Consider the following 26,796-nt stretch of genomic DNA (forward strand, 5'->3'; position numbering starts at 1 on the left):
CAGTACATGGAATTCAGAAAAAAAAATTGGTAAGAGAAGAGCCTACACATTAACTTCCCCCACAAATCCTTAACAGGTCAACATTCATCCTCCTACTGCTGTTTCCAACTAAGCAGCAGTTGGACTACAAGCTCCAGGCCTGGAGCACATGGGCAGGGATTTTACACCGCAGCCACTATTTTAAAATTCCTTCACATTCCTTCCATCTCCAGTAGCTACCATTCTGTTCTATGGAAAGCAGAGACTTTATAAGAGATGTACGTTTGAAAAGCATGTTTTCATACATTTTTAGTCTGCACCTATTTAACCACTGCTGCTGCTTCTCTCCTAACATTACATCAAAAGTACTTCAAAAGCAAACCCATGGACACCCTTTGCCTTTCCAATTAGTTCTGCTGTGCAAAACCAAACTACGAATGGCCCTTTGTCACACACTGTAACTTCTGATTACTTCAAAAACTCTGCACTGAGCAACTGCTGGCAAGGCTGGAATGCCATGAAAATGCAATTCGTCATGGCTGTAGTGTGGGTCTGTGCAGCTTTCTGAATTCAAGTTACAGAGGCATGTTACACAGAGATACAGAACGCCAGTATGGGTGCCAGCTACAAAGCAGGAGCTAACTATTACTTCTGGAGCAGAGGGGAGGAAAGAGAGAACCAGACTTAACAATTTATACCTCAAAAGGTATAAAAACTGGGCTTCCCACCCCATCTGGGATGTTTGTTTCCCTACCAGCTATCAGACAGCTGGCAGGACAAATGCACAGACAGATATGACATCAAGAATGGACTGGAAACAGCTCACAACAGGATCCCATACCTGGCTGGGAAAAATGCAAAAGTCTATCTGGAAAGGATCAGAAAATTTACTCAGGGAGTAGAAGAAAAACACAATCTGGCAGGGAAAGCAGGTCAGCCTGCCAGCCACTAACAGACACTGAGCTCACAGACAATGAGACAGAAGGCATACAGACACAAAGCCAAAGCAGAATGTGCAGCAGCTGCTCTCAGAATTCAGCCTGTGTTCACTCTCAGATTTCCTCCTCCCTGAGCTGCACAGAGGCTGGCGTTGTCCAGCTAATGGAGCCATCTGATGGCAGCAGCCTGATGGACACAGGGCTCAGCCACGAAGCTAAGCGACTTCACTGCAGAAAAGTAAGCTTCTGGACACAGGGATCCGATCTTCTGCCTTATCTAGGGTATAGTGAGTGAAGAGGAACTGCCTTGGGCAGCATGTAAGATATGTAGGACAGTTAATGTTTACAACTAACAGAATGCATTCCTATGTTTTAATAGAAATATATTTTTTTTTTAAAAAAAAAAAAAAAAAAAAAGAGAAAAACCCCACAGAACGTGTGGGATATTTGACATTGTTTTTGTGAAAGCAATGCATCAGTCTGGTTGAATGGAAGGCATTGCCATCATCACTAAGTTCTCAAGGTGTTCGTCTGAAATTTTTGATTAACTTTTATTCCTCCTGTATTTCATCCTTGACAATAACTGTTTGCAAGCACACATTACAGCAAAAAGTGATGACACAAATCATACCAGATAGTGAAGTGTGGGGTATTATTCTCTGGTGCAGTGGAATTCCAAGGTCACAGCCCCCAAGCAATAGGTGAGGATGTGGCTGGGGGGGGCTGCAGACACCCTTCTATCTCAGCGATGCTTCCGGGAGCACAGCCTGAGCCTGCACACATACCCCTCCCCCTTTCCCCAGCCCTTTCCTCCCATGTCTGTAGTAGGAACGGGGAAGGCCGCATTCCTCAGCTTGCCCCTGTCTCCAAACTGCTACTGAGAGGAGTTCATTAATTTCTCTTTGGTATCTTTTCCTATAGCACCTATTTCTCAAATAAGGACTCTGCCATTGCCTTTGTTTGCCCTGTGCTCTGGTAAGAGAGGTGTTATAACAGTCTCTGTCTTAGTTTCAGCTGGGACAGAATTGTTTTCTTCAGAGTGCCTGGTATGCTGCCTGGTATGATTTTGGTTTTAGGAAAAAAAACAGTGTTGAGAACACTGGTGTCTGCAGTTACTGCTAAGCAGTGTCGCACAGAGCCAAGATCATTCCAGTTTCCCATCGCATGCTAACAAAGTGCTGGGAGGGGACAAATTAGGACAACTGACTTAAACTGGCCAGAGGGACATCCCGTGTCATACGACACACATGGAAGGAGAGTTTTGAGGGGGTTGGGAGTTCTTCTTGCTTTATTCCAGTGGCTGGGGGCTAGCTGGGCACTGGTTGGTGAGTGGTGAGCAATTGCTACTGCTTAGCTCCTTGTATACATTCACAACTATTATCCTTTTTCTTTTCTTACTTTTATCTCAATCCATGAGTTCTATTTTTGTTTTTCCCCGAGTTCTCTCCTCCATCCCTCTGGAAAGAGGAGGAGGGATGGAATGACTGTATGGTGTTCAGCAACCTCCAGGTCAAACCACAGCAGTCTGGTACGGAGATACCATCAGATTCGAATATCTGACTGCTACTCCATACACTGCATTCAAAAATTGGCAAGCAATGTTTTTATGCCAACTGAAAATGGACTCACAAATGTATAAAAAAATTGATGATTTTTTCAGCGCTCTTGAAATCTCAAATTCCTTTATCAAAACACAAAGCAAGGCTGCATATTTTTCACTGTTCACAGGACCATCTCTAGCTAGTGTATCAAAATGCATGAAATTGTTTGCCACAACTTGGGTCAGCACTCCACTCCACCCTCCCTGTGCCCTGGTTCCGGTTCAGACAGTGGAAACTGCAGACGATGAGCTGCTGCCATGATGTTGCACCTTGCATGGCAGCGGTGCCACCGTATGGGCGGGGCTAAACCGCATGCAGTTGAACGCCGGGACATGCCTGGCTTAACCCTGTGAGGCTCTGGTTAACTTGCATGTCAGAAGATCAGAAATGCAACAAGGAATGACAAATGGAAACACAAAACTTCTGTGCCACCCAAAATCTTGGTAACTCAGCAATTCCTCATTACATTGCTGTAGTAAGGAACAACAAGCAATTTAACAGCTTCTCTTCAGTCGTCAAGAATGTCTTGGGTTTCACATAAATTAATAATAATAACAAAACCAACAAATGACTAGTGCTAGTGTATTTTCAAATGGAATTTTCTCTCTGTTTTACTTCCAGAAGGAGATGGCATAAAGACTGAAAGTAAAGCTCTGAACGTAGAGACTTCCAATGAAAATAACTAAATATCTTAGCAGTCTCAGGGAAGAAAGAATTTACTATGTGTCAAGAAAAAGACATCTCAATTCCCTAAGAAATGCCAAGGAAACAGTTTCTCTGCATCTGCTGAACTGTTTTCAAATCAATAGGACTGTTTTTATGTTAGTTAACTGCAAAACATCCAACTCAAAGATAACATCGGATACGGTAACACTGCACTGCCTTTCTGAGAAGACCTCTAAAAAATTATACTGTAAAATTTAAAAAGTTTAGATGAGAAATTAATAAACCAGTGCTTTCCGAATTGTAAACATGTTATAAATTCCACTCTACTACAGAATTCAGGTTACTTCCTGCAGTAGGTAACAGATACCTGCATACCTTGCACTGCACTGGTACAAATGTCTGAGTTCTGTAGCTAACAGTACTTGCTATAAGCCATTTTTTGTGAGCAATTTTGAAGTTGATATGTGAACAAAGTATTTTTTTTTCTTAGTGTACAGCTTAAAAAAACACCAACCAACTAGAAAGAACTACATAGATTCACCGAAGACAAAACACACTTCTGATTTTGAAAAGGATTTCACATCTAAATGAACTTGGTCGGGAACCACAACACAGTAAGGTTCCATGTCAAACTCCCCAGTGGGGCATGCAGACCCTTGAATCAGAATTTACCCTCTGTCGAATGACACTTGGTTTACACAAACACTTTCAGACACACTTAAATGCTGCCAATAAAGCTTTCAAAAGGTTAAGAAAGCTGTCTGTTTCTAGCATTCCAATCACTATGTTAAAGCAAGACCAACAAGACATAAGAAGATATTTCAGAAGACTAGCCATAAAAGGCTACAAGCACTTCCAGTCCTCTACTGGTACACACCTCAACTTCAACAGGTGAAAAGTTAAACACATCCTCAATGCGTAGAGAGGAGGGAAGTCCAGTACGTACACCCCAGCAGCCATTTCTTGTGATGCATTCTGCATTTCTTCAAACAGAATTTCTGAAGAACTAATCATCTGTGATAAATAGTTAAACTTTTCTTCCCTCCAAATGTGAAAGGCCCAAATACTTTTCAGTGGGATCAGTGGAAGAACTTTTAAAGTGATGAAAAAATTGGCATAAACTTGGAAACCATGAGTTGCATAAATTCTTCTGTTGTTCAAAGAGCAACTTGAAAACCAAAAAATATTTCAAGGATCAGGACCCACAATGGGCCCTTTGTAAACTAGTTCAAAATAATGTCTAACACAACTAACAATACTCAATACAATACTAGCGTAAGCCATCGCTGAAAAGATGCAGAAATACTACTCAAGGCAATTAAAAACAATGTATATACTTCAGTTATATAAAACGACTTGCGGACCAATATCACTGCTTTGGAATAAAGCGAAGACTGCCAACAGATTTTTCTTCCTACTCTTCCCACCTTTGGCATTTTATAAATAAAGTAGTACACTTGCTTTAAAGCATCCAGAGAAGCACTCGGGTAATCTCCAAAACGCTGAGAGCAATGGATGAGGTCCTGAGTTTCGGTAATACTGCACACCTGAGAAACATTTCATGGCTTCACAAGTAGATGTACAAACTTTGGAGATTTAATCATCTTTCTCTGTTGTGAATCCATGTTATGCACACGAGCACGTACCATGCTCTTCTCTATGTAAAGGGGAAAGGAGCCATTTGTGCTCACTTCTTCATCAGTAAATTTCAAGAAGACAGTGATAGAACAGGAGCTCCCATGATCAGCCACATCTGAGACAACTATGAAGTAATGTTTTGTTTGCACGGAGCCCTGCTGCCAACAGGCAGCTTACATACAGATGCTAGCCGTACTAGTTATTGCCTTTACTGTAACACTGCCTAACATCTATGGCATGCAGCACATTGCCATGTCATTTCTGTTCTGCTATCAATGTCACTGTAGGAAGAAACAACGATAAAAGTCTGTACTGCATGACGGAAGTCTCAAGGGCAGGGTAAGATGCACAGAGCTGTTGGTGAGAATTCTCCCAAGAAGCAGCCTGTTTTTCATAATATCTGTATTTGTCACAAGCATGTTCAGGTCAAGAGGTCAGAACAGACACAGCAGTGTTGCAGAATCTGTTTGTTTATGAGGAAGTGCACAATCACACACTTATCTCAAGAAGAGCAACTGTGTTTTTCTAACTGTTTTTAACAACCACAAACTTCTAATGCAGCTGCACTTTCATCACAACTTATTTTTAAATATTCCAAACTTTCACAAGAGTTTTTTTCTTATTTGTTTTAGATAGCAAGGAACAGAAGCTACCATGATTTGTCACTAAACCTTTACTGTCTCCAAATTTTCAAGTTAAAACTTTTTCACTACTTTTTCTCCAGATGCTTCATTTTCTATAATCACACCAATTGCTGTAAGGTACTATTTAAAAACAAAACAAAACAAAAAAACAAATAAAAAAATAAAATATATACACATTAAATTCAGCCTCAGAAGCATTGAGACACTCCGGTAAAATGAGCCTCCTCACTCACAAACTTCAATTTTCTGTTTTGATATCCTGTTATAAATATATATCATGTATGTGTTCTGTATGTTACACATGTAACAGCGATGACCTAAAAGCACAGCTGCTGACTCCAGCTGGAAAACCTACTCAGAAGCCTCACACTAAGATGAAAACAGACACGTTTTACTGCTCCTGAATTTCCTGACCCACGACGCCCCCTACTGCAACTCCAGGGACAAATTCACAGCAAGCTTTTCAAATTGAAATATTCTAAGAAAACCACTTTTATTTACAGAACTAATAATAGTAGTATAGTAATAATACTGTAGTTTAGTAGTAGAAAAGAAAAATTTAAGAGTATTTCAGAATTATTTCATAAATGTTACTGAATTTCAGCATAATCACGTGAAACAGAAAATAGATTCCTCATTTCAACAAAGGACCTGAGTCCTGTTTGCCTCAAGCACTCTTCTAATCAAAAGGCACATTTTCTGAAAAACACATTTCTCTGATATAATGGCAGACCTTGTTATTTTAGAGTTCTTCCACAAGGAGAAATATAGAAGATAGGTTGCTTCCAGTAAGAGAAAAGAAAAAGTGTCAGAAACACCTCCGTTAAGGATGCTTACAGCAGTATCTGTAACTTCAATCACAATTGCAAAGCAGTTCCCATAAGTACCCTTTATGGGACATGAGCAGGAAATAGAGAGAGCTGCACAGTCAAGAGAACTTGAAGCATTCTTCTGTAGCTGTTCCTGCTGCTGGTTAAACTTCACTGCTACAAAACGAGGACCATGTAAAGACTGCACAAGAAATACCTTCATCTTTCTGCAGTCCATATTTATTGTTCAGCACACACACAAAATAAAAAAAAAGGAGGAAGAAGGAACAGAGGGAACATTATTCTGCCACAGTAGAGTTCAGCTTGTTACCACTGCAGCAGCACAGGTTTGACTCATAAAGAATACTCTATAATTAAGTAACAATGAAATCTCAAAATTCCATTTAAACATTAGAAATATACCCAACTCCAGCAGGCCTCACATTTGAAAAAATAAATGTTCTAAATGATTCTCAGCTCTTGCCACCAGAGCTAATGCAGCATTTAACCACATCACAGCTGCTGTAACACTACAAGCAGTGCCAGCGGCTTGTCATCACATCAAAACAAGTTCTAAGTCATAAAAGAAAATTCACTACAAGAAATCTGGTGGCCTACCAGTTAGCTAGTTATTTCTTATTGATTAATTATTCTTTCATTACCAAAATAAATCGTACTAGATATAATACTGAGATATTACTGAAAATTATGAAACTAAGCATGCACATGTAACCTCTAGTTTGGCACCAATAGTTAAGTGACTTTTAGGACTCCGTGACTGCTGTTCTTACAACTTACAACTAGTTGAAATGCTCACCTATGAATTCCTTCAAGGATATAATTCACAGCTGCTAACAGTTGCTGCAGTCCCGAAAAAGCTTCTTCGAATGAAGACTTCGCAACTACTGTGTTGGACTCTAACTTCTGGAAAATTTCAAGCCTAATATTACAAAAACAAATATGAAACAAAGAAAAGCAGTAAATAAAAATCCTTTAAATTCATTGTTGTTTGTATGCACTGCATTCTGACTATTAATAAGGCAAGGTCAAACATCAATCTATATTATAACCACATAGTCTAAAGAAGTCTAGGAAGCCTATGCCCTACAATTGTTATTCTCTGCTTAAAATTTTCCTTGTCAACTCTCTAACAGTATTTTACCTCTAACCATTACCTAAACAGATTTATCATTAAACTTTACTTGAAATGAAAACATCTCTTCACTCTATGTAACTCGAGCAAGCCTCTGCAAACCCCCCGAAGAGGGTGTTTAGGCTGAAGAAGCAAAGAAAATTGTTTTCTATGTACTTTTCCAAGCTTTTTCATTTTCCGTATTTAGTGGATCAGGGCTGACACCTTTCCTTCAGTAGTTGCAGCACTGGGACCAGAAGCTGCATTGCATTCACAAAGAATAAGCTCCACTGACGGGAGACAAGCAGGATTTTTTTGATGTAAGACAAGTGTGACATGACCAACAATTCTAGAATGTTTTATTTTCTTCACACCACAGTCTTTAACAGGCAGCGAGATCCAACAACTTGGCTCCATTTTTATTTCAAGAGGTATTTTTGAAATAGATTTTCCTCATGAAACAATGTGTATTTGCAACCACGAAATTGAGAAATATCCCAGCCAGAGAACCAACTATCCCCGCTCTGGAGGTGGAATTGTTTTACACTGCTTTCTTATGCAGATCCTCATTTGGCCAGAACAGCACATGAAGTCATCTTCCAGCCAGCTTCAATTCAGATTAATCTGCATTGGTGTAAGCCCAAAAGAATTACATTGGTGCAGCTCCACAGCATACTGAAAGGTTAGTTTAGAAGTGGCATGGGTAGAGTTATTATCACTGTTTGTTATATGAGTTCTTAACAGATAATTAAAAAAAAATGTTCTTTTATGCTTGACAGAACTCAGAGCCCACGTCTCAAAAAAGATTTTAGATTAAGACTACAGAAACCTCACAGTATTTATTCATGCTTTTTTTTAATAACATGCAAAAAAAAGCAGTGTTGAAATGATTTTCAAGCAGAGTCTTCAAAAATAAAAAAAAAAAAACAGATTTAAGACTTCTATATGGAGGGACTTTTTTTACATGCAATTTTGAGCTTATGTGAGAAATGAAATGAATGAGCAGACTCTGCATTTGGATACTTCACCTTTAAGGTGAAGAAATTTGCTTAAAAACTATTGGAAAACTATTTCCAATAAATTACGGTTTAAAAAATAATCTAAAAAGTGCTTTTGCATAGGGTAGTGCAGTTCCACAGCGTTTGAGAAGGAAGTCACCAAAGGAAAACACAGAGCTTGAATGCCTCTTTCTATGGAAAAAGATCAAATTTTCATTGAAGTCTCCCATTTGTGCACCTTATGAGCTCTTCAACACTGTAGTCTTAAGTAACTCATTCAATTAAGTTACTCATACGCTGCCAGGAAAAAGAACAGCAGGCTATACAGATCAGTGACTGCATCTATATAACAGTTCTTATGCTCCTCACTTCTTTGTGTGAAATGTTTGTTTGTTTTTTTTTTATGCTTTCATTAATTTCAATTAATTACTAATAGCTTCTTCTCTAAAATGAGCAAAAACAAGCAGTTCATATGGTATTTTTGAATGGAAATGACATAAAGTTATGTTTAACTTTGACATTTCTGTAGTACATCATACCTGTACAAATTCATTGTATTCCATACACCTTCAAGGACTGACCAGATCTCCTGGTGCCTGTCTTCTTGAGCAACGTGCATGCTTGCAGGCAGCCCTTTTTCTCCACAGTTTTGGAGATTTGGTATTGTTTCTTCCATTCTTTCGCACAGAGAACTTTTTGAAAGAATCGTGCTGTCTTCAGATGAATTCTGCTCACTGCCTGATCTCGCCTTAAAAAAGTTTAGAAGCAAATATTGAATGTATTTAATTTCCTATCTTAAGGAAATTTGAAAACTTTTAATTGCTTCAGGTTGCTTTTGCTGTTGTTAAGGTAGCGCTCAAAAAAGCAAGGCATATCTTTCCAACTTTAATCATCTTTATGACAGTCTCTGTATCTAATGCACCTCTCAGCCTTTTACCAAGATTTTCCTCTATAATTGTAGATCAGGAAACAGAAGCAAAGGTTAAAACCCTACATCAAAGCTTCACAGGTAAGTTTCATCAAAGCTTTCACAGGTAAAATCAACTACAACACTCTTACTTGCACATGGAAAGACAACACTGCTCTCTCTCTCTCATGAGTGATGGCAGACTCCTCTGCAATAGCAGAAGTATTCATACATCAGTGGCGAACCAACACAGGAGATGTATCCAGGTTAAACTGATGTGACACAAACAAGTCTGTTAAATGACATTTCCTTATGAGGTCAAAAGTCAGATAAGCACAGGAGGAAACAAGCTTTCAAAAAGCTTCCTTCTCAGTGCGGCACTGATCACAGAATAATGGCTGACTGCAATGCACGGAGAACTTAGGACTGCAGCAGAGAACCAAGACCCATGAACACATGATACTAGATCGTCCTTCCCTTCCTTGATCTTCCTCTTCTTCCTTTCCCTTTCAGCATTTTCCAACAGTTAAAATAACTTTTTACAGGTATTCTGACCCGCACTCTTTTTTTCCACATGAAGAAAGATTTCAAGTCACCCAGGCTCACTACTCCCTTCGTATGCCACTACACTCAGAACTAACAATCATTGCAAACCAAGACACTGACATTTCTTCCACGATAACTCATAGGTGAATTGCACGTAAGGCCATGCTTCTCAGAGCACAAAAGGTAACAGAACACTCTTTACTAACTACCACAAAGCATACGGTATAAAAGAAGTCCCTCCTGTGTATGTATTAATACAGAAATACAGCTACTGAGACAAAGAAAGATGAAATAACGTGGCCAGGAATAATAATACAGGATTGATATAAAAAAATAAATCCTTAATTTTAATCCCTAAGATCATCTTTAACAGTCACAAATACAATATAAAACCAAGATGTTTTTCCTGAAGGCAACTGAAGGTAAAGTTTTTCAGTCACATTCCAAATACTAATACATTTATATTAGAAAAAAGCCTACCGAGCTTACATGTAGAGATAGATGTTTGCTACAGGAAAATAGAAGTTAAATTTGGGGGTTTATTATAAAACAACCAATGTATTGCAATATTTTCTACCATAATTTTTTAAAATTCTGTGAATATTTTAAATATCGAAGCCTGGTTTACAATACAAACACAGAGCAATTTCAAGAACCAATTAGGTGAACGAATATTGAAACAACTCTCACCTCTGTACATGTTTGGTATAGCTTATTCACTTTCTCATAAGCCCGGGGCAGCACTCCATCATAATCAGACCTCAAACTGAAAGCATGCAGTAATTTCTTGGTTTCCTGGAGCAAGACAACAGCTGTTGAGGTGTCCAGTGTTATACCTGACATTTACATGTTAACATGGGAAATAAAAAAGTATAATAATTAGATGCTAAGCATTGTTAGCACTGCATTGTTAGGAGGCAATTTTAATACTCAAATATCTGAATTAACTAAGGTGGATATAAGGCCTTGAAAAATGTCTCAGAAACATCAGATAAAGAAACCTCAAGAGAAATATTAGCAACAGGGCGTAGAGCTAACATTTCTCCATCTTAACCAAGTCCTCCAAACTTATCTACAACCTGGCAAGAGGTTCTAGTGGCATATCTAACATAATAGATATGGAACAGCAACATCCCAGAGGAGCTGCATCTGTTAAAATCCAGTCCTTAAACAACACACTAAATGGAAGGGTTCTTTTATTTTTCACGTTTTTGGTTTGTTTTTTTGTTTTTTTTTTTGTTTTTTAGAACAAGCCACCCTGTCCTCATCCTCATTTACCACACTAAGTTCACTTTACTCCTCAACAAATTATTTATCAAATGCAGATCACTTGGCAATATAAAACACAGAAGGAAATGAAGGGAAGATTATTTCCTTCCTAAAAATAGTTGAGAGACTTCAGTGACCAACACTGTAAACATTCTTTAAAATGTTTTTACATTGATTTTGGTTCTACATTACTAGATGCTAGAGCTGGGTGATCTTGTGGGTCTTTTCCAATCTTGGGGATTCTGTAATTTAACCATATAGAGTACATGCTCAGCTAAGACTACTTCTGTAACTGAAAATCAACGTTCTTAGAGATTCTTACCTGTACAAAAGTGTTTATAGAGAAATTCAATAGTTGCAAGTAAGCTCCTTGGCACAACATAACCAAAAACAGCCACCCAGTGCTTTTTGTAGCACTGCAGTAAGTTTGCTAATGTCCATGGTGGCTTTAAATATAGTATCTGAAAGACAACACATTTCAAAAGTCAAACAGACATGTCCAGTTCTGTTCTTCAATAACATTACTCGCACTTGCTGAAGCAGAACTCCAATGATTCCTCAGAAATAAAGTTATATTTAGATTTAACAAACCAATTAAATTGTAATTTATTGCTATGAAGTAAAACCAGAATTTGGAAAGATGTTGACAGGAACCAGTTAAGCTAATTGTAAATGCCTAGTTAGTAACTAATCAAAACTCCATCCTGTGAAATAGTAAGCATCTCATGCAAACAACTCTTTTAAGATCACAGAGGCATATGCACAGTAAAAGCAGCGTATAATTTAAAAATGTATTGTAATTGCGTACTTATTTTATACGAACAGTACTTTTGAAAAAGCAAGTAAGTGCTTGGAGGTTAACATCCGTGCAATTCTGTATCTGCAATGTAGTGTGTGAATAATTATACTCGTGGTATATAAAAGCACTCTGATGGGAAACAAATGCTTTCAACAAGTGTAACGTTGTATAAAATATTATATATATTATATAAATCACATAAAATGTGATAGAATATTTTATTGAAGGATATATTTACAATTCAGTGATTTAAACACACAGAAAAGTCTAAGTGCAGTGAAATTAATACAAAAAGTTTGGAAAATTCATACTGCACAGCCACATAGCCAGAATTTCTATTACCATATTATTATTATTACTGCAGGAATTACTGGTCAGATAGAATCATCTTGTCATAAAATGAAATTGTAAAATTAAACACTCATGTTAAGCAGACTGTTACATTAATAAATTACAAGACTTAGCCGCCAGTTTAACATAGGTAAAGAAATCACTGAAATATTAAAACTCTTAATATTTGAAATACCAAGAAAGATGACATATGAAACTACCTCCATCCATAGGTTTCCAAATACAATTTTCATTTCAGTCTCCAAAATACAAGATAAAGCTTCTCCTAAGTTCTTTTCAAGATCTGGAATTATATTCGGAAATTGAGAAGTAAGATGAGTATCACTTCTTTCTGTTTTCTGGAAAGTAAGATGAGCATCACTTTCTTTTGTTTTCTGGAATTCTCTATCTGTAAAGCCAACAGCAATACAAGATACTAATTGCAACAGCTTCTATAGCTGATATAGGCTGATACAAAGTGATACAAATCACTTGTTCCCGTAAATAAAAGACAGACTGTACTTTACACTGTGGTACAAAGCAGATAAGGTACACCTAATCAGATTTCAAGCATTTCCAGTTATACACATTTGTACTGTGGATCTTTTTATTTATGAGCAACTAAACAAGACAATCTAATTTCCCCAAGGTATTATTCATTTGTGCTATCACTTATTTGTTCTTAAATACCTCAGATTATATACAGGCAGTGGAGCTATCAGCAAGCATGAGAAGATCACTGCTTACCACTGCAAGCTGTATTTGCATCTTTTGAAACATTAGCAAGTAATACAAGAATCTAGCTCTACTGATTGGGATGCTAGAAAAAGTAAAGGATGAGCTCAGTATAAAGGCTTTACAACTAAGCAAGAATAGAACCCAAACTCTTCAACTGGAAACATCAGTTTTAAGTCCTGTAATATAGGACACAGTTTAAAGGACTGTAAACAAAGGTAATTCATGCTGTATTTCGTTTTTGTTATTCTGTAAAACGAAAAGATGCCATATGAATTTCCTCACATCGTAAGAGACAAATTTTTTAATAACGGTCTCAAACTTTCAGGAAACTGCTTACCTTTGAAAACAGAAAACCTATCCAAAACAAACACTGAGGATTCAAACTGTATAAAAATTGAGTCTATATAACTATTTTCCCTCTCCTACGCTGATCAGTAGGTCTCAAAAGCCAGTGTATGTTTATGCACACATTAAGCAAACTTACCACATTTCGACTGCTGCAGTTCCAGGCAGTTCAGATGCTTGTTAACATTCAGGTTCAGCAGAGCAGTAACCAAATCCACTTTACAGAGTGCCTTGACCTCACATACAATGGCTTTATTGCATAAATTTTTGTCATCTCTAGGAAAAGATAATTAATTTTTGACATAAAACTGACAGTACTTAACATTACGTAATAAGTTATGAATAAAGCACTGAAAGATTTGAATCCTGTAAGCTTATTTTGTGATCTTCTGTATATAAGAAAGTATACCTTCTTACGAGATTAGAATCAGTTCAGAAAAAAAAAAAACAACAAAAAAAACAGAAAATGAACTGAACTAGCTACTCTGAAAGAGTATTTGTCATGCTCTGAGCTTGCTTTAAGAAAAACAAAACCACAAGTACTGCAGTAGTGATGCTTAGCTGCTATGATCTTAGAATGCAGACAAGGCTATGATTTGAAGACACTCATACCTTATTACACTGATATAATACAGCCCCATTTTCCATAATGTGCTGGCTGAGTTATATTCACAGATACCACCCTGAGGCACATATACTGTAGCACAATTGCTACAAACTTGTGCTCTTGTACTCTCTCACAAATTCCCATTGCTTACACTGATAAAGGCATTTTCAGATGAAAAGCACTTTAAAGGTCACCAGCAACACATTCTGTTCTTTACTCAGAAAAATCTAAAGGGTGAGAGAGCCGGGGATCTTCAGCCTAGAGAAGGCTCTGAGGCGACATTATAGTGGCCTTCCAGTACTTGAAGGGGCCTGCAGGAAAGCTGGGAAGGAACTTTTTGCAACAGACTTTTGTAGCAACAGAATGAGGGGAAATAGCTTTAAACTGGAAGAGAGTAGATTTAGACTAGATACTAGGAATAAAGTCTTTACTGTGAGGGTGGTGAGACACTGGAACAGGTTGCTCAGAGAGCTTGTGGATGCCCTCTCCCTGGAGGCATTCAAGGCCAGGCTGGATGGGGCTGTGAGCAACCCGGGCTATGGGAGGCATCCCTGTTTATAGCAGGAGGTTGGAACAAGATGGTCTTAAAGGTCCCTTCCAACACAAACCATTCTAACACTCTATGAAATAGTGTTTTCAGCAACAACCCAGTCTCACACATCAACTTACACAAACCAACTGATACGTAGATAATCAACTTTATTTCCTGAAACATACCAACCTGTTTATGGTCTAGGAATACTAGTCTTTTAAAAAATTAGCTTCACATCACTTGTATCCAAGTGTATCCAAACCAAGAATCAATTCCAAAAACTCAGCAGTTATCATGCTATTTATCACCCTCCCTCAACCCAGAGGCAATCCCACCTGGGCAGCTAACTGGATCTCAGCCATTAATAAAAATACATTTTTTTAATGTCATAATTCCATAATTTGTTACAAATTTGAGTAAGATTTTGAAAATTTGAGTTATTCTTTCAAAAATTTTCAAATTGAATAAACTTTACTTCAGGCTTTGGTGCACTTGAAGGCAACTACACCTACAATCTTCACGTTTTACTGTACCCTTCTACAGCAGCTTCTAAGAGAGCAACTGCTCCTCAGAAGCTTATTCCAGAAGCAGCTCTTCGTTTTAAGATACAATTTGAAAACGCTGTATCTGGCATAAGACTACCTTAAATTTTGTAACAGCTCAAGAAACACCCAGGAACTCACGTGCACAGTATAACAACAGCTTGAGGAAAGAGGCTCTGGTACTGCAGACAACACTGTAACACACGATCATCGTTGTTCTCATCACACAGGCCATCTGCAAATTTAGTTAAAGCAGTGCTGACTCGTATAGAAACAACTAAGCAGAAGAAACACTTCATTGCAGTCATGGTACTATTTTTAAATGCAGCACTCCCTAGACAAGGACAGAGTAGTGTATTCAAAGCACAGATCTGAGCTTTGAATTCCAAGGTTCTGCTCCTCTCAAAGAACACTACCGGTGGGGCAGAAAACTTCCAGTGAGCCCTGCACAAACTTCTCAGCATGTTAGATTCTATGACAATGAATGAAAAGCGTAAAACAGACCCTTAGCTTGTAGATTAAAAAAAAAAAGAAAAAAAATGAATTTTCATTAAGTAATTACCCACATAGCAACTTAATAGATGCAATTTAAAGTGAGAAATAATCAATGAAATGACAGTGAACGTCTGCATACTATAGCCATAGGATATGCTCTGAAAACTCCTGTAAGCAATTAGGAAGTTTTAATTAGCAAACTGCAAAGTCAGAGCAAAGACCATATTAAATTACAAATTTAGAGCAGAAGTTCACATGAGATTAAGTACTCCAAGCCAAACTGACTGCATGTCTTACATATTTTTTGTGAAGCAAGTTGCATGGATTGCCCCCACAGTTTTGGATCCTGATTTTTGAGACACGCATAGATGAACTGGACTGCAGGAACAGCCTTTTGTCGAACATGCACTAACATCTTCCCCTTCTTCAAGTTGTCCAACTCTTGTAAAACAACCCAGGGAATTATCAAGGCAAGTTTGCCAATCCCTACAATGAAAAAAAGGCCAAAAAACAGACATTTTGTAAGGCCAACTGAAGTCCCACAGTTAAATTTTATTTCTAACACTTTATCTATATAAGCTCATGCTTTTTTTTTGTTTTTGTTTTTAACTAATAGTTTTCATATTTAGAGCTCAAGAAATACCTAGCATTAAAAACGAACCAGTGAAATCAACCAAGCTCCCTCTTTCATTAAACCTCAAACTAAAAGTTGGTTACAGGTTAAAAAACAAACAAAAAAAAAAAACAACTACCAAATGAACAAGAGGAATAAAAAATTTTAATCAAGGAAGTATACTGACAGCAGTGGGTGGCAGTATTATAAAAGACAGTGATCAACGTCCTGTTACATACTCACTGTAATACTTAAGAGCAAGGTAACAGCAGCTGAAAAGAACAGGCTAAAAACACTGGAGGAACCACAGCAGTCACTGTGCAAAACCAATCAGTAAATAAAAGAGCACTGGGTTGTGCTAATTCTCAACCAGCATTCTTCAGCAAACAACAGGAAGAATGGCTACTGGACCATACTTTTACTTGCATCTAAGTACTTTTTTCAGCTTCAAAACTATTACAAATGCATTATAAATGGATGTCACGGAGTTGACCAGATCAATCTATGTCCGTGACAGGGGCGACAGGGCCTCTGTCCTCCCCCCCCACCCCAGTCCCACAAAAAATGGGAAGGGAGAAAGGGAGGAAAAGAGCAGCGGCAACAATCTATGGAGGAAAACTTATTTTACTATAATATCGGAATACAAAATAACACAATATATACAATTTAATTGAAATTGAGATTAATAAATCAGACAAGATAAGAGAGAGAGAGTTCCCGGGACCGATTCAAACCTGAAAAAGCTTGGAACGGCTAGGAAAGCACCCTCCAGCACCCACTGCCAAGCAGCAAGAGAGCGCCCCCCCCACCCGGAAGGGCCAGATCCCGTGACTGCTGTAATGTACAGGGATAGGTAGCTGGGATTGGGGCAGTGACACTTTAATGCCCCGTACACTACATGATGTTTTGATGTGGAATACTGAAATCCAAAAACAAAAAAAACAAAAACAAAAACATAGAACCATGACAATGGAATACATTATAAATATTATAAATGGAATAATGGTAATTCAGAGATTTCATAACTGCTTTCTTGGTCCACCCAGGACAAATACTTAATTATATGCCTTCTCATTCACGTGGTAAGAATGCAATTTTTAAGATATCCACTAGCATCCACCTGCTTTGTAGTAAATAGGTAGTAGTCTGCAATCTTCTAAACATTTTCATAATTGGTCTGGTGTTTAATTGCAAAATTAAAAAACAATACATTTAAGGTAGCAGTTCCCAGTTTACACAACACAATTCCTATCTTGACAAATAGACAATCTGACACACTCTTGGAAATTACTTGGAATCTTACTAACATTATTTTCCACACCTGCATTCGTTATCTAAATAAACCACCACAATTATTCTTACAGTTTCCAAATATGTCTAACAAGAACTAATAAGCACAATCCTAATTCTGCTAACAGTAAATCATTGTTACCACTAGTAATGGACTAGATGTTCCAATGTTTCTCTCAAATATTTTTATCAATGACCTTGAGCTGCAGCTCACATGGTGAATTACATTATCATTACATCATTATTACATCATACAACCATTTCCTGGGCTGTATCAAAAGAGGGGTGGCCAGGAGGGCAACAGAAAGTGATTGAAACCCCCTACCCTACTCTTCAGAGGCCCGACTGGAGTACTGCATACAGGCCCATGATCCCTGGCTCAGGAAAGACACAGAGCTGTTGGTGTGATGTGGAGGAATGGCTACGTGACAAAGGGCACGTAAACATGGTACAGCTCGCTGATCATGAGTTTGAGAATTACAGAACCCAGCTTGTCTGAATTGTTAAGTGGCAAGGACACAGGACGTGGATACAAAGAAACAGAAGCAGTAACCAAAGGAATGAAGATGGGAGGGATTGGCATTCAGCTTTAAGCACCAATGATGAGCTTGCTTTTGCACTACATATGAGTATTATTAAGACATGTGTAAAAGAGAATCTTTGGTAATCAATAAACAAGACTCGTTGATCACTCATATTGAGTGCCAGGTGCCTTGTTACCACAGTGTGAGACCAAAAGAAGAGCACAGAGATGTTTAGGGGGATGGAATACCCCTCCTGTGACAGGATAACGGAGTCGCTGGGCTTGTTCAGCCTGGAGAAGAGAGACTTCAGGGACCAAGTGGGAAGGGGCAACCTCAAAGACAGCAAGGGATGCAAACATACCCCTATTGGGGGCAACAAGTCCCACCTTTCCCAGGTGCCTTTACAGAACAGCTATGGGGCTCTGTGTGCAGCATGGGAAATAAACAGGAGGAGCTAGAAACCGTGGCACAGTTGGGAAAGTATGACCTAACTGCTATCACAGAAACATGATGGGATGAATCTCACAATTGCAATACCAACTGAGGACCACAGGCTTTTCAGAAGGGACAGACAGGATAGGAGGGGTGGCAGAACTGCCCTCTCTGTTAGGAAGTGGATCCATTGCCAAGAGCTGTGTCTGAGGAACAGCCAGATCAGGTTGAGAGCTTGTGAGTAAAAATCAAGGATTGTTCCAGTAAGGGGCATTTAGTAGTTGGGGTCTGCTACAGCCCACCTGATCAGGAGGAGCCTGTTGACGAGGCCTTCTTGCTTCAGCTGCAGAACATACCACACTCATGGACTCTTGTCCTGATGGGGGATTTGAACCACCCGGATACCTGCTGGGATAGCAGCACAGCGGGGGGCAGACAATTCCTGCAGTGTCAAGAACAATTTCCTTGTCCAGGTAATAGACAAGACTAGACCAACCCAAGGTGAAGCCTTACTGGACCTGGTGCTCCAATGCAGAGAAGAGCATTAGAGAGGTTAACTGGAGGCAGCCTGGGCTACAGTGACCATGCCTCAGTGGAGTTTGTGATCTTGAAGAATACAGCCCTGGCAAAAAGCAGAGGTGATGTGCTTCAGGAGAGCAAACTTCCAGCTGCTCAAGGAACTGCTGAGTGGAATCCCCTGGGAAACTGTCCTTAAGGTATGGGCACAGAGCAAAGCTGGCAGCTCTTTAAGGATACTCTTCTGAGAGCACAATGGCTCTCCATCCTCAACAGAAGAAGTAGAGCAGGGGAGGCAAGCAACACTGTGGCTGTGCGAAGACCTGCAGCTTAAACTCAGAGAAAAGAGGGAAATGTACAGAAAGTGGAAGCAGGGTTGTGTAGTCTGGGAGAAATACAGGGCTGTTGTCCATGTGTGTAGAGATAGGATCAGGAAAGATAAGGCACAGATGGAGCTGAACTTGGCAAGGGATGTGAAAGATAACAAGAAGGGGTTCTACAGGTACACGGACAGGAGGAAATAGGCCAAGGAGAGAGAGCGCCTTCTGACAAAAGGTAATGGGGAGCTGCCTTCCTCAGACATAGAAAAAGCTGAGGTACTCAATAAGTGCTTTGCCTCAGCCTTCACAGGTGATCAGGCTTCCCACTGCTAGGACCCAGAGCCTCTAGGGGAAGGTGTGGGGAGTAGGATCTGTCCCACTGTCACAGTGGAAAAGTCCAAGTCCTCCTTACGAAACTGAACATGTATAAGTCCATGGGGCTGGATGATATCCAGCCTAGGGTTCTGAGAGATGGCTGATGTGGTTGCCGAGCCGCTCTCCATATTTAAAAATCATGGCTGTCTGGTCAAGTCCCCAGTGACTGGAAAAAGGGAAATGTTACTCCCATCTTTAAGAAAAGGAGAAAGGAAGACCTGGGGAACTACAGGTCAGTAAGCCTCACCTCTCTGCCTGGGAACATCATGGAGCAGATCCTCCTAGAAGCTATGTTAAGGTACACACGAGGCAAAGAGGTGTTTGGAGATAGCCAGCATGGCTGCACCAAGTGCAGATCGTGCTTGACCAAACTGGTGGTCTTCTATGATGGAGTGACAGCATTGGTGGATGGGGGAATGGCAGTGGATGTCATCTACCTGGACTTCTTCAAGGCCTTTGACATGGTCCCTCACCACATCCTTCTCTCTAAATTGAAGAGGTGTGGATTTAAAAGATGGATTGCTCAATGGATTAGGAATTGGCTGATCACAGCTAAAGGGCTGTGATCAGTGGTTCTGTATCAGGGTGCAGGCCGGTCACAAGCGGTGTCCCTCAGGGGTCAGTCTTGTGACCGGTGTTCTTCAACATCTTCATCAATGACAGATGATGGCACTGAATGCACCCTCAGCAAGTTTGCAGATGACACCAATCTGAGAGGTGCAGTCAATACACTGGAGGGAAGGGAAGCCATCCAGAGAGACCTGGACAGGCTGGAGAAGTGAAAACCTAATGAGGTTTGATAGGCCAAATGCAGGGTGCTGCATTGGGTCAGGGCAATCAGGTATTTATACAGACTGAGGGAAGATCTTGAGAGCAGCCCTGCAGAGAAGGACTTGGGGGTCCTGGACAAGAAGCTGGACATGAGCCAGCAGTGTGCGCTTGCAGCCCAGAAGGCCAACTGTGTTCTGGGCTGCAGAACAGAAAAGGGGTGACCAGCAGGGTGAGGGAGGCGATTGTCTCCCTCTACTCGGCTCTTGTGAGGCCCCATCTGCAGTACTGTGTCCAGGCCGACAGTACAGGAAGGACGTGGAGCTCTTGGAGCGGCTCCAGAGGAGGGCACTAAGATGATCAGAGGGCTGGAGCAGCTCTCCTATGAGGAAAGGTTGAGGGAACTGGGCTTGTTTAGTTTGGAGAAGAGAAGGCTCCAGGGAGACCTCATTGTGGCCTTCCAGTACTTGAAGGGAGCGTATAAACAAGAGGAGAACGGCTGTTTACAAGGGTGGATGGTGATAGGATAAAGGGGAATGGCTTTAAACTGAGACAAACTAGGAGAGGTTTAGGTTAGATACTGGGAGGAAGTAGATAGGAGGAAGTTTTTCATAGAGACACTCTGGAGCAGGTTGCCCAAGGAGGTTGTGGATGCCCCATCCCTGGAGGCATTCAAGGGCAGGCTGGATGTGGCTCTGGGCAGCCTGGTCTGCTAGTTGGTGACCCTGCACATAGCAGGGGGTTGGAACTGGATGATCATTGAGGTCCTTTTCAACCCAGGCCATTCTGTGACTCTATAACCCCTCACTGTGACCATCCAGTACTTGAGGGGAGCTACGGGAGGGAGATCAACTTTTTATGTGGGCAGACAGTGTCAGGACACGGGGGAATTGGTTTTAAACTAAGTGAGAGGAGATTTTGGTTAGATGTTAAGGCGAAATTCTTTACTCAGAGGGCAGTGAGGCCCGTCACAGGCTGCCCAGAGAAGCTGTGGTTGCCCCCTTCCTGGAGGCATTCAAGACCAAGTTGGAAGGGTCCCTCAGCAGCCTGATCTGGTAGATGGCAACAAGCCCACAGCAGGGGGAGTGGAACTGGATGGGCTTTACTGTTTTTTCCAAGTCACTCTGTGATTCTTTGAAGACATATTTACTGAGAATTTAAGTGCATAGGTATAAGCATAGTAGGCTTTACTTAATATCTGAACTTTTCTTAAGAAGCCTATCTGGGTTCAGAGAACCAGCACTGTAAGTGAGAGCCTCCTGGCTCATATGAAACCTACTGTCTTTTTAAGCTCAGATGTTTTTTGTTGTTGCTGTTTGTTTGTTTCATGCAGCCTGAAATTCTTATATCTGTTTCCCCCAAAAATTCTGGTTGATCACCATGTATTCACATACCTGGTATATCCTCAGATTTCAGGGACTTGACAAACTCAAGGTGACTAATCATTATATTTGTGTCAATCACCACTAGTATGTTCAGACCGGAAGAAGTCTCTGGCAAAAAGAATAATAGCACAGTTATTCTTAGAAAATCAGTTGTCTGCTCACTACACAGGGCACTAACTGATTTTAATAACCAAATGCTTGTACCACCAAGAAACACAAGATTATGACATACCAGCATAAATATTTAAATCCTGTTCTGGAAGATCTATTTCCATACTTGTCAGTTCTCCACAGGTCTGTACTACAGACTGGGCCATCCTCTTTTCAATACGAGCAACATGCAAATCCTCAACTATCTGCATCTACAATAAAAAATATGTGCACTTCTGAAATCAATTATGGGTAAGAAATCACTTTTGAATTGTTTTTAAAAAATTTACTTTTGCGTTAATTACTTTGTTCAGCTGACTAAAACTGAAAGACAAAAAAAATTGAGTTGATACAGAAAGTGTAAAGCTGTGAGTATCTTTTGCCTAATCTCCAGTATAAGAAGTCCACAAAAAGACATCCAAAATGCAGCCAAGAAATCTTTGTTCTGAGAAATCTTTTGGCCTAGTATCCAAAACTTTTCTTCCATTTTTTGTTAAATAACCTGCAAGTAACCTGTCAGATGTTTCTCAAAAAAAAAAAAAAAAAAGTCTCTCCCCCTACTGGAACGCAAGAGGTTGGAAAATGAGACAGCTGAGTATGCAAGCAAGTATGAAGGTCCCTGGTGTTACAAAGAGTAAGAAGAAGGCAATCTTCCTATCTCAAAGAGTTCCTGATTACTATTTGAGCAAGTTTGTTTAGTATTTGAAAAAAAGGTTCCAAGTATTTAGATCATATAGATATTAGACCAGCAATGCAAAATATTAGGAAAGGCCATGGAACTTCTAACTGCACAACATCAATGCCATGAATTGTAAATTCCAACTAACAAGTGTTAAATGAAAGCATTACTAACCTCTTGGTCGCCTTCCGGGTATTCACAGCCTTGAGGCAATGGAAAGCTTGCACTGCTTTGAGGGGATGGAAAGCCCTGCAGGAAGAATTAAAAACAACATACCAACATCACAGAGTATCAATTAAGACTGAGGAAAAAGCATCAAGTTTTTTACTCCTGTCAAGAGTCAGAATATAGCGCTTTAATATTATACAAGTACACTTACTTAACTTTTGGGTAGATTTTATATTATCTCTTACTTGGTAGGAGTCAGATGCGATTGAAAACTCAAAAGAAACAAATAATAATAGAAACAGAACTAGTTTGACTAAGCATTTAGTAGAGCAGATAAGCATTTTAACATGATTTATAGTGTGACCAGAAAAATCCATCTAGCAGGCTATGGGATCCTGAACCTTGCAAGAAGGCAAGTCTACTTACATACAAACTGCCTGCCATTCAGAAACCAGCCTAGAACAGACATTTGCATAATACAGAAATAACTGAGTTCTCATTACCTGCTTAAAACAAAACGCGGTGGCTTCAAAGTCCCCTTTTTCAGTCCCTGAATTACAACTAACTCGATCAGCATCCTGTTTTTTCCATTTACAACAGTCCCATTGCTGCAGTGTTTCAGTTGAGCAGTGTGATATATGCTTGTCAGCATGTTGATTTTTCTTAGAAAACTCCTTATATTCTTCTTTATACTTTTCTTCACAAGTCCTAGATAACATATTTGACTTCTTACTGACAGGTCTATCACGACACACAGTCTCTGTACAGACTGTGCTAGGTGGCTTTTTTTGAATTTTTTGAATTCTGACATCTTCACTCGTTTTTCTAGATCTGTCTGCCTTTTTATGAGGTACATATAAATTATACACAGATGACTTCAGTTGTCCCAACACAGTTTGTTCAACTTTTACCTCTGGCTTACAGAGTTCAACTTTGTTTTTCTTCACCACCTTGTCTCTCTGAACCACAAAGCTATGACAGTGTCTTTTTCTTTCTTTACCATCAAAAGGACCTTTGTTATGATCTTTCCTGCTAGTTGTCACTACATCAGCAGTGCCTGTACTTTTTCCATGTTTAACTTCTTTGGATTTAAATTGTATAACTATTCTCTTTCGCTTTTCAGATTTGATTAAAGAATTAGCTGTGGTTTTGCTTCCATTTGGAGATTCTCCTTGGGATTGTCCATCAGCACAAGTATTAGATCTTCGGTATTGTTTCTTCTCTTGTCTGCCTTTCTCTGTTTTGAATCTATAGAAATTTTACCAAAAAAAAAAAAAAAAAAAAAAGTCATGTAATCTAGCTCAGTTAACATAATACAAGAAAAAAACAGCAAGAAACACTGCCTTCGATTTAGGCAGTAATAACTGCATATTTATGGGTACCACTTTGATGTATATTTAAACAAGAACTTGCAACATCTGTCCTCTATGAAGCTTGCTGTAGGGCTTTCATTATTTACATCTTTGGCTGTAGAGCCATTTCAAAGTACCAAAATAAGAAAAAGCTTTTTTTGTATTTTACTACCTGGAGAGATGTCCTTTTACAGTTTATTCTCATCTTAACACACAGATGAATTTTAACAGCATTTTAATTATATGTAGGGTGTGTCACCCTAAAGATCAAGCATGCAGCAGTTAGGCTTGGTCACACACTGCCAAGCACTTAATGGCCCTTAAATAGGGCAGAATAAACAGACTGAGTAACTTGGAAAAGGAACAACTGAGAGAAATACATAAACTTTCTACAGGAATCATGATATGAAAACTGAATAAGAAATTACTTCTTATAAAACCAGAGAAAATATTCATTAAATTTATCAGACACTAGGTGTAAAATACCCCTGACACTTACTCTCGTGCCCTGTAACAGTACTATGGAAGTGCTGAAGAGGAAAAGGCCATTTAAGAAATGCCTGTAGAACAGATAACTTGAATGTCCTGACAAATATGCAACAAGATTTTGCCATGATTAAGAAACAGACCAAAGCTTTACCATCTCAGGATTCATAAGAACATTCATACTCTATATTACTTTTCAAATACTTTTTACACTTGCTATGCTTAAGGTGAAAGGTTGCTTTATTTGCCTCAAGTAGCCTACATTTTGCTAACAGAACATGAAATGTGTGGTACAGACCAACAAGGTACTGCTCAAGGCAGGAAAAAAAAAAGGCTTTTTATAACAGTAATGTTGGAAGGATACTATTCCTACTTTATTTGAAGTGTAATGGTATACTTTATAGTTTAAAATTGTTTGAATCCTGTTTTCTCAACAACCTCAAACTGACAAGTTCAGGCAGAATCCACCCATAAATCTACTCATTAGTGCAATGCCAACACTTCAGTTAAATTGCCATATTTTATTTACTGAAAACAAAAGTAGAAAACAATAAATTAATACTTAAATTCAGTATTCAAAACAATCCAATGGTAGTTATATTTAATGCCACAGAATTTACCTTTGAAATTCTGTCTGTCTGTCCACAGTTTGACTATATGACTTTGTGACTTCGGAGTTCTGAAAGAAAGAAAAAAAGCCCAAGAGAAAATTGCTGTAACAAACTCTTCACAAGACAGAACAAGCTATTATTTCACATTAGAATCACAGTGATTTTGAATAAGCTGACCTTGAAAAAGACAGCTACATGCCTCAAGGACCAAAGGGGAGAAGTGTTACTAAATGTAGTTTTTCCCATAATCCTTTTTCCCAAACTCCTGTTTTTAATTTTCCACCCTTCAGCCTGCCCAGTATGGGAACCACTGAACAGTCCTTAGGAATCAGCCCTGGAACATACTGTACATGAATAGTCTCCACATATGGTGGCAGCACCTATCAGAGACAAGTGGTACGCTGGCACAGGCTGCCTAGAGAGGCCTGTGGATACTCCATCCCTGCAGACATTCAGGGCCAGCTTGGATGAGATTCTGGGCAGTCTTATCTAGCAGCTGGCAGCTCTGCCCATGGCAGAAGGGTTGGAACTAGATGATTTTTAAGACTCTCTCCAACCTAAGCCATTCTATCATTCTATGCCCTTCACTCATACGAAGGAAGTAGTAATGCGCTTTATTGACACGAGACAGTGACTTAATGGAGCTCAATGGTAAAAATGGCAGTGCTTTATCAAGGTTCAATTGCATGGCATGCTTGATTATGTACTGCACAGAGGATTGAAACAGATGAAAATCATCAGGTAGACCTTGCTATGAGTCACAAGACTCAGAGTCAAACACCTTGCCTTCCTGACGCCTTCCCAGAGGAGTATGGGAGCAGCTCACTCCAAGACTTGGTCAACAGTTATATATTATTGTATGCACCATCAATCTTTTTTATTACTTAGCTAAGACTACGCAGTAAGCCAGCCATTAGTCACTCACCAAGTATTTGTTGTGGGTAAGAATTTTTTTTTTTAATCTCTAGGATTAAATAATCACTACTTTGACAAGTGTCCCTGCTCAAGGGGAAATCCTGGTGTGGGGCCCTCTGCTATGTGGGAGAGCTGAAGGGGCTCTGGGCTGTCCCCTTTTTATGGGGTGAGACCTGGTGGATGAAAAGCTTAACATGACCCAGCAGTGTGCTCTTGCAGCTCGGAAAGCAAATGGAATCCTGGGCTCCTTCAGCAGAGGGGTGGCCAGCAGGGACAGGGAGGTGGTTGTCCCTCTCTGCTCTGCTCTTGTAAGGCCCAACCTGCAATACTGTGTCCAGGTCTGGAGCCCCCAGTACAAGAAAGATAGGGAGCTGTTGGAGAGGGTTCAGAGGAGTGCCACAAAGATGATCAGCAGCACCTCCCCTACAAAGAGAGGCTGAGGGAGCTGGGCTTGTTCAGCCTGGAGAAAAGAAGGCTGTGGGGTGACCTCATTGCAGCCTTCAGTACCTCAAGGGAGCCTACAAACAGAAGGGGAGTCAACTCTTTGACAGGGTAGATAACTGCAGGACTAGGGGAAATGGTTTTAAGTTGAGGGAGGGAAGATTTAGGTTGGATGTCAGGGGGAAGTTCTTTACAGAGAGAGTGGTAAGGTGCTGGAACAGCTGCCCAGAAAGGCTGTGGATGCCCCATCCATCCC

The 26,796-nt window shown here is 39.7% G+C and overlaps 1 protein-coding gene across 7 annotated transcripts in view; it reads right to left on the reverse strand.

The window, feature by feature from the left end:
* The window catches only part of SWT1 (SWT1 RNA endoribonuclease homolog), a 33,465-nt gene that overhangs the window by 4,616 nt on the left and 2,053 nt on the right, over positions 1 to 26,796 (reverse strand). For 4 of the 7 annotated variants that reach the window (XR_008202152.1, XM_052665672.1, XM_052665675.1 and 1 more), the window contains 13 exons: positions 25,194 to 25,252; positions 23,239 to 23,983; positions 22,742 to 22,816; positions 21,971 to 22,100; positions 21,748 to 21,846; positions 15,813 to 16,001; positions 15,162 to 15,255; positions 13,479 to 13,615; positions 12,478 to 12,665; positions 11,450 to 11,588; positions 10,549 to 10,694; positions 8,945 to 9,153; positions 7,093 to 7,215 (listed from right to left, as the gene is read on the reverse strand). Coding sequence is in view for 6 of the 7 variants with exons in the window: in XM_052665672.1 (XP_052521632.1) it covers positions 7,093 to 7,215; positions 8,945 to 9,153; positions 10,549 to 10,694; positions 11,450 to 11,588; positions 12,478 to 12,665; positions 13,479 to 13,615; positions 15,162 to 15,255; positions 15,813 to 16,001; positions 21,748 to 21,846; positions 21,971 to 22,100; positions 22,742 to 22,816; positions 23,239 to 23,983; positions 25,194 to 25,252 (2,333 nt within the window). In the remaining variant the exon portion in view is untranslated. Of the gene's footprint in view, positions 1 to 5,940; positions 6,503 to 7,092; positions 7,216 to 8,944; positions 9,154 to 10,548; positions 10,695 to 11,449; positions 11,589 to 12,477; positions 12,666 to 13,478; positions 13,616 to 15,161; positions 15,256 to 15,812; positions 16,002 to 21,747; positions 21,847 to 21,970; positions 22,101 to 22,741; positions 22,817 to 23,238; positions 23,984 to 25,193; positions 25,253 to 26,796 lie in introns of those variants that run through there. The other 3 variants (XM_052665671.1, XM_052665670.1, XM_052665674.1) reach the window with 3 other exon arrangements.

Source organism: Tympanuchus pallidicinctus, unplaced genomic scaffold (assembly GCF_026119805.1).
Source record: "Tympanuchus pallidicinctus isolate F22 unplaced genomic scaffold, pur_lepc_1.0 scaffold7, whole genome shotgun sequence".
NCBI classification, from domain to species: Eukaryota; Metazoa; Chordata; class Aves; order Galliformes; family Phasianidae; genus Tympanuchus; species Tympanuchus pallidicinctus.